The 7,794-nt window shown below is 48.5% G+C and overlaps 1 protein-coding gene across 1 annotated transcript; it reads left to right on the plus strand.

Annotated features, from left to right (window-relative positions):
• Positions 1–57: 57 nt before the first annotated feature.
• On the plus strand, positions 58–7,553 carry NOC4L (nucleolar complex associated 4 homolog (S. cerevisiae)). Its single transcript, XM_010145518.1, has 13 exons — positions 58–156; positions 429–536; positions 1,075–1,224; positions 1,831–1,930; positions 2,220–2,254; positions 2,357–2,407; positions 2,933–3,044; positions 3,673–3,733; positions 4,252–4,362; positions 5,618–5,781; positions 6,028–6,110; positions 7,018–7,131; positions 7,437–7,553. Exons 1-13 carry the CDS (start codon positions 85–87, stop codon positions 7,551–7,553), a joined length of 1,278 nt encoding a protein of 425 aa, XP_010143820.1. The 5' UTR covers positions 58–84.
• The last annotated feature ends 241 nt before the right edge of the window (positions 7,554–7,794 follow it).

Consider the following 7,794-nt stretch of genomic DNA (forward strand, 5'->3'; position numbering starts at 1 on the left):
CGGGCCGGGCTGGGCTGGGCTTTCGAGGCTTGTCTGATTCACCCTGCAGAGAACTACAGCGCCGAGGACCAGTACCGGGCGTGGATGCGGCACCGCTACAAGGACTGCGTGGATTGCTTGGCGGAGCTGATGGGGCACGATGCCTTCCCGGTGAAGGTAGGTGCTGAGCCGGCTGCTGAGGCACGAGTTCGCGTGGGGATCTCTTGCGGAGCAGGAGCAATTATCGCTCCAGTGTTTTGGTGTGGGTGGGCAAGCAGCGCTGTAAGACACTGTGGGTGCTCAGGCTCACCGCTGCTCTCCAGCGTGCCACAGCTTTCTCAGTGAAGGACACCTTAGTTCATTCTCCCTCCTTTAGAAGGTGCCTTCCTTTGGGTCTGACCTCTGGTATCCTTGTTGAGGTGGGTTTTTTATGTTGTTTTTTTTAAAAGGAATTGTCACTCTGCACCCTCATGAAGTTTGTTGAGTTGGAGGCAAAATATCCATTGATCAAAGTGGAATGGAAGGGGAGTTTAACTTTTCCTCGTGAACTTCTTAAGGTAAGCTGCAGAAACGTTCCTCCTGACAGTTAACTGATGGCACACACAGCCTCATGTGCTCACCTTCAGGACTGAAATTTCAAGCTAGGAGGTTTTCAGTGGGAAGGAAAGGTGGTGTTCTAGGGAGAGCACCAAGACCTAGAGCTTCTGTCCCTGCTGAGGAGGCTCCTGTGGCTGTGGGAGCAGCTGCCGGTACAGTTTGAGCTGGATTCCTGAGTGCTTTTGAGGTACCGCTTCTGGGGGGGCGTATTGGAGTCCCTGGCCTCACTTGCAGGGCTTGGGAGATGAGAGGGCAGGTGCTGCCCCTGGTGCAGCCACTTTGTCATTTCTAAATGACATCTTTGGTAGAAGGAGCTGATCTCAGAGGTCGGGAGGGCTTTTCGAAAGGGCTTATGAACCTTGCTGTGGGTCAGGCAGCACACAGCCGTCCTAGATGCCTTTCAGAAAGACGGGAGGGTGCCCTCAGCTGTCACAGCTCCCTGTCTGCTCCAGGGCTGGTAAGAGACTGAGTCGTTGCTTTTCTTTACAAACCCGTTAGGTGGTTGTTGATGCCTTACTTCCCTTACATGAGGACGCTTCGCTCCTGATCTCTCGCTTTCAAGAATATATGGAGTATGATGACATTCGGTTCTTTGTCATAAAGGCGGTCACCGAGAGTATTGGACAAGTCATGCAGAAGACAAAAGAGGTAACAACAAATCGTCGCTTTTGAGGTCTGGATAAACTTCTCTGAAACGGGCATCTTGTACGTGAAGCAAGGAGGGACTAGTGCTACATGGAAAGACTTGGAAGCAAGAGAAATTAATGTGCTTACTTGAAAGCACTGATTTTTCTTTCTTTTTTCTTCCTTGCTCACAGCATATACTGATGATGCTAAGACTGTCTTCAGTCTGAAACCGGAAGCACTTCAAGTCCCATGTGCTTTTCTTGCAAATCCTGGGCTCTGGCTTCTGTTTTACCCAGATCTCTGCAGCTCGGGTGGCACACACTGAGCTTTAAATTCTTTTTGCTTTCTGGTGCAGGAGTCTGTTTTCTTTAATTGAATCCACCAGTTTTGGTTTTTTTTTTATACCAGAATTAGTTTGGAGATAAGTTTTGCATGAGACAAACAAGTGATACTCCAGGACGAGCAGTAGAGGATGTACCAGTATGATGTTCAGCCATCAGCCTTTTCTGTTTCCTTTTTTGATCCTAAATACATTCAGTGCTTGGGAAATCGGACAATAGGGTAGTCCAGCATCTTACCGCCTGTTGTGGAACTTGCTTCATGCTTCGTTATGTGCTTTTTTCTCAGAGGCCGCTGCCGTTTTACCAGCAGAACGTGTTTTCCCTCATTTCACCCATTAACATGCCCAACAAAGAGCGCGACATGGTCAAATTCCTGGTGAAGCCAGGTTAGTAAGCTCTGCGTCACAAACTTTGTGGAAAGGAAAATCGGGTTTAGGCTTTTTGCCATGTAAAGACTCTGTTATTGTTCGCTGATGGAAACCGTCTGCTTCTGTGATCACAGTGATTCTAAACAGTATTGCAAAACCTTCCTCAGTCCACAGTGGGGTCCGTTGTGGCCTCGTGTTAAGGGTGGTACCTCAAATTTTTAGGGTATCAAAAGAATAAGTTAAGGGTCTTTTTAATTTTTTAAAACATCCATTTCAAGTTCAACATCTGTTTTCCCTTTCTTCTTAGATAACTGGGAGGAATTGAAAGTGTCAAAGCTGCAGGTAAATGTTCATTTGGTGCTTCAGAGTTGAAGTTTTATCTGCTTGAGGCAGACCTTTATCTCCCCCAGTGTGCTAACTCACTGCTGGCCATTCTGTTTCCAGGCACACAAGCAGGCGTTTGAAAAAATGTGGCTCAGCTTTTTGAAGCACAAGGTGAGTGTCACCTCCACCAGTGCATTGCTTTCCAGTTGCTAATCGTTAGAGGCTGCGGCTGTCCTTGCGTGGAGCTTTGATGGGACCCCACTAAGCTTTCAGTGTCAGGTGAGACCACCCCAGTCACCTGTTCCTGCTGGAGTGTTCTGCCGGCAAACCTGACCTCAGGCATGGTCTGCTGCTTCTTACTCTCAGCCTGTTTTTTCCTGCCTTAAACCAGTCAGCCTGTAAGGAATGATCTGCAGCATAACAGCCTCTGTTCACAAGCTGAAGGTTCCCAAGCCTTCTTGCTGGTGACTTTCCCCTCTGAGCAGCGAGTTGTGAGCGCCTGCTCCTTTCAATGAGCTTATTTGGCAGGTGTCCCTTACAAACTGTTCCCTTGGGGAACTGTTGCTGCAGGCTGTTCTGTATTGCCCTGGCACATCCCCTTTTGCTTGTGCGCTGCCTTTTTGAGCCATGGGTTGCTGTTGCTCTCTGAGTTCTCCCTGCAGTGACTGTTTCACTCCATCGTTTTGTCCTTCGCAGCTACCCACTGGCCTTTACAAAAAAGTTCTTGTCATTCTGCATGACTCCATCCTGCCGTACATGAACGAGCCCACTCTAATGATTGACTTCTTGACAGTGGCCTATGGCATAGGTGAGTGAAGAGGCTTTTTGTCCTTTGGGAGGCTCCGCAGCATGGTCCCTATGGACTTGGAAGAGCTGCTGGATGCAGCACCACCGCCTGGGGAATGAAGTAGGTGCACTTGTGGTGGGGATGCAGCTAAGGAACTAGTGTGAACTCTGTGGCCCCTGAAAGTGGGATGTTTTCACCTGTGTCTGTCAGTGTTGTTGCTCCTGGGGTGTAAGGAAGATCATATTGAAGGCTTTGAGAAGAGTGGATTATTGGAGTGATTTCTTGTAAATGCAGAGTTCAGCCAGCCGTGCTGATACCTGGCCTGCATCTGGACCCAGGATGTGCAGATTCCTACAGAACTGGCCTCTCTGAGGAGCGCTTTGCCTCCCCCAGCGCAGCTTTCTTGGGGCATTAGAGCAACATGTTTGTGTCGCTCACTCCTTCAGAGCCTGTTCTAAACTGCAGCTTAATCTTCAGAAGTAACCTGTAGGCCTCTGGGTGGTGTTACATGAGGTTGTGTTGTCTTACCATCAAGCTGGCTCTGATTTCAGGGACCCTTAGTTTTGTGTTCTTTGTGGAACGGTTTTATAATAGCAACAAGTTGATAGTTATTTTGTTATTGTGTTGATACCTGCCTGCTTTCTTACAGGGGGAGCAATCAGTCTTCTAGCCTTAAATGGATTATTTATTCTGATTCATCAGCATAATCTGTAAGTCAAGAGGACCGTGGGGTTTTGCATTTATATATCTTTGTAGAAAGGAACTGAAATGGATTCTACACATCTTCAGGCTTTAAAATTCCCCTGTGGGAAAGCCAGACTCTGCACAGAGGCTCAGCTGTTCGGATGCTGAGCTCTTTTCATAGTCTTGACTGTTTTTCAGCTGAGCCTAAATATCCTCTTCTCCAGACCGTGGCTGCTCAGCCCTTGAAAATCAACTTCCATCGATCTGATTCCATAGTGAAGCCGTAGTCTTTGGCGTGCCTTTCGCTGGGTCCTGTTCCATTTGCAGTTGATGGACATAGCTTCACATCCTGAAAACAGCTGGGCAGTGCAGGAGCCACCGTAAATTCCCCTCCCAGCTCGTTTTCAAGTGGTGGCTGTGGAGAGAAGCCTGAGAAAGCTGAACAGAGCACAGCAGTAGTCTGGGGGTTTGGAATGGCAGCACATTTAGGCACAGTCCCGTTGTACATCACTAATGGGTGTTGGCTTTTTACTGTTTTTAACAGGGAATATCCGGACTTTTACAAAAAGCTGTACAGTCTCTTAGACCCTTCTATATACCACGTGAAGTACCGGGCCCGCTTCTTCCATTTGGCTGATCTGTTTTTGTCTTCAACGTAAGTAGCGTCTTGTTTCGTATGTTCACATATTTTCTTCCTGTTTTTCTCCTGGCTGGAGGCTGTTCTGGAACAGTCCCCCATGCCTGGTTATAATGTATTCAGCGTGCCTACTGGATTAGATTGGGTTCTGCCGAGAAAACAGAATCTGGGAGTGTTACTGTAGTGTTGGTAATTTGTCCTGTGCTGGTTTTGAAGATCTGCCACACAGCCTTCTAGTTCCAGAAAGTGAAAATGCAGTTCATTATCTGAGTCTGATCTGCGAGTGATTATGGATGTATTTTGATCTCTATTCCACTTGGGCTGAAAGTGGTGGGTTTTTTGTCTGTCTTTATGAATATGGAAAAGTCACATTTGCAGACTTTTGTAGATCATAAAGCTATTGATAAATTGATGGCCTTTTGCTGACATACAATACTGCAATGTAAAGCGTTTGACAGTCTGTCTCGGTGCTGCCAATTTGCTGTACGCAGGGAATAAACTAGATAAGCAGCTGGCCGTACAGTTGTCATCATGTGTTATAAAATAAACCAAGAGTAACTCTCTGCAGTTCAGCACTAGGTTCTTGGTATCAGCCCCGTTGTATTCATAGTGCTCTTGGGAGAGAGCAAAAGTTCTGGCAGAGCGTGTCCTGTGGGGTGGCTTTGCTGAGCCTCGCAGGTGTAGCGAGTCCTGACGCTCAGCCTTCAGCCCCAGAAACTTGTCATCTTTCATCCCAGTTCTTCTGACCGGAATAAGGTGCCTGGATGAGCTGATTGCTGGTAAAAATTTGCATTTTTACCCTAAAATATAACCGTCTGGCACATTTACATGACAGCAGCTTCGTGCTGCGGTGCTTGCTTTAGTCCTGGAAGTGTCACCTAACTTAACACCGTGGCCTGTGTTTTAATTAAACCCACCAAACAGCATTAGAAGGATGCAGTGAAGGTTGCCTGGCCAAGCGCTCAGAAGTCTGTAAAAGGACTGAATAAATTCTGCCGTGTGAGTGACCACGTACAAGAGCGGTGCCTGGAGTGGTGTCTGGGTTGAAACGGAGTGATCTGAGATTGTTCACGCGTTGAATGGAAATTTGTTCCAGAGAGCACACAAGACCCTCTGTTACTGCTTGAAACCAGGGTTCTCTTTACTCCAAAGCCCCCAAAAATCTGAAGAGCCCCACTGATCTTCAACGAGACGTGCCGATGGGGTTGGTGAGGCTGCTGGCTGGCTTGCTAGGACTTTTACACACTGGCTTCTTCTGTCTCCTTTCCAACAGTCACTTGCCGGCATACTTGGTCGCAGCCTTTATAAAGCGACTCTCGCGGCTGGCCCTGACTGCTCCTCCCGAGGCTCTGCTCATGGTCATTCCCTTCATCTGTAATCTCTTCCGGAGGCACCCTGCGTGCAGAGTGCTGGTGCACAGACCTGGCGGGCCAGAAGGTAAGAGGGGAGCTGAGCAGGGGGTTTGGTGTTGTGCCTGTAGACAATGTGAAGAGCAGGATTCCTGTGAAGGAGGAGGGGAGATCCCAGTCCTAGTTCTGAGGTTGAGAAGGATCCCTCTGTCCCATGACTTTGTGGAAAGCCATCAGGCTGCTTCTGCAGGTTCTCTTGGCTGCGAAGGCTCTCTGTTCCCGTTGGGGTTAGGTATATCGCACAGAGGTGCTAGCTCTCTATGTGTTTCCTTAGATATGTCAGAAGATCCATATATCATGGAGGAGGAGGAGCCGTCTGAAAGCAGGGCTTTGCAGAGCTCTCTCTGGGAGATTCAGGTATGTCAGTTAAAAAGGAATATCTGCGTCTGGTATGGGTTGCTCCCACCTTTGCTGCCTCCTTGACACATGTTGGCAGTGAGCAGTCCCACTTACAAGAACCTGCTGACGTACGTCTTGCAGATGAGATGAGTTTCTGGCTGCTGTTTTACGATCCCAGCGTAAGAGGCAAAGGCTTCCATACGCTGGAGAAGTCGCAATGCTAATTAGTAGGTGACTTGTGAGCACACATCTGATCATGCAGCTGAAAAGTGTGCAGTTAACAGCTGAAACCGGCTAAAGAGCTGCAAATGTATGAGGCTTTTTATTTGCTTTGGAGGGGAGAGAGGAGCTTGCTGAGCGCTGATGGAAATTAATTGGGTACAGCCAGGTCACCCGGTAGAAATGGGTTTGAAAACGCTAAAGGAGATTGTAACGTTCACCTTTCACCTGGATCGCTTGTAGAATGGTGTATGAAGGCTGAAATTGGTTAAATTTCTCCCGATGGTTCTAAAACCTTAATGCCAGGATTATCACTTTCCATTTAAATGCTGCAAGGCGTTTGTGTTAAGGGGCTGAAGCAGCAACAAGAACGTGCAGGCGCAGGAAGACCAGAGAGCAGGAGCTCAGATGCGGTGTCAGGGCTGTGGAGGTGGTGGAATGGGACCATGTATTGTAGGCATGGCCTGTCGGGGAGTCTGTCTGTCTGGAGCTGGGTGTGAACCAGGTGGGAGGGGCCTTGGACAGGTTTGAAAGATGGCTGAAATCTGGGTTTCTTGGAGCTCTGTAGCAGCACAGTACAGCAAACTTGCCTGTGCCAGAGCCTGATGTTCTCTGGAGATCTGGCCAACAAAGGGGCAGGTAGCTGGGTGGGAATCCAGATGGGTGTGTGTTACGTTGTCCTTTCCTGTTTGTCTTGCATTTGCAGTCGCTACAAAACCATTATCACCCAGAGGTGGCCAAGGCAGCTGCTGTCCTGAACCAGTCGCTGTCTGAAATGGAGGATGACTTATCAGGGCTCCTGGAGCTCTCAGCTTACGAGGTAGCGTTGCCTTTGTGAACGACTGGAACCAGAGGGAAGGAAACTGGTTCCTGGGTGCAATAGCCACTGTGTCCTTTCATCAGCCCTGCTGCTGGAGAGGAGCTGTGGTTACCCAGAGCCAGGGAAAACCAGGAAGATGTCTGTTAAATAACGGGGCGTGAGGCAGCATGGTGACAGGGCTGCCTTTTGTATAAAAGGTTTATTAACTGGATCCTTGAAGGGGTTAGAGTGAGCAGTGGTATCAGCCAGGGTGAAGAGCTTGTACTGAGTCTTGCCAATGTTTTCTGGTTTTTTTTCTTTTGTAGCTTTTTGATAGAGAAGTTAAGAAAAAGGCTACAGATGTGCCCCTGGAGTTTGAGCAAGTGCGCGGTTTGTTTGGGAAGAAGAACGATATTTTTGCAGAGCACTTCGCTTTAGATTGATGTGATCTCTTAGAAACACACCTGGACAACTGGCTGGTCTGGGGACCTGCACAAAGCTCACGTGGTACGCTCGGCAGTTCTGCCTTCAAAGCATCTCCACGTGATGAGAGCTGGAGTGCTTGAGAGGGGTGCAGCCTTCCTCCGCCACCTTTGCCACTGCCCATGGATGGACTTCTCTTTGTTTCTCACACTTGTGTGCTGCCACCTGATATTTGGGAGGGATTTTTCCTCAGCGCTTTCC

Source organism: Buceros rhinoceros, unplaced genomic scaffold (genome assembly GCF_000710305.1).
Source record: "Buceros rhinoceros silvestris isolate BGI_N320 unplaced genomic scaffold, ASM71030v1 scaffold28310, whole genome shotgun sequence".
Classification (NCBI taxonomy): domain Eukaryota; kingdom Metazoa; phylum Chordata; class Aves; order Bucerotiformes; family Bucerotidae; genus Buceros; species Buceros rhinoceros.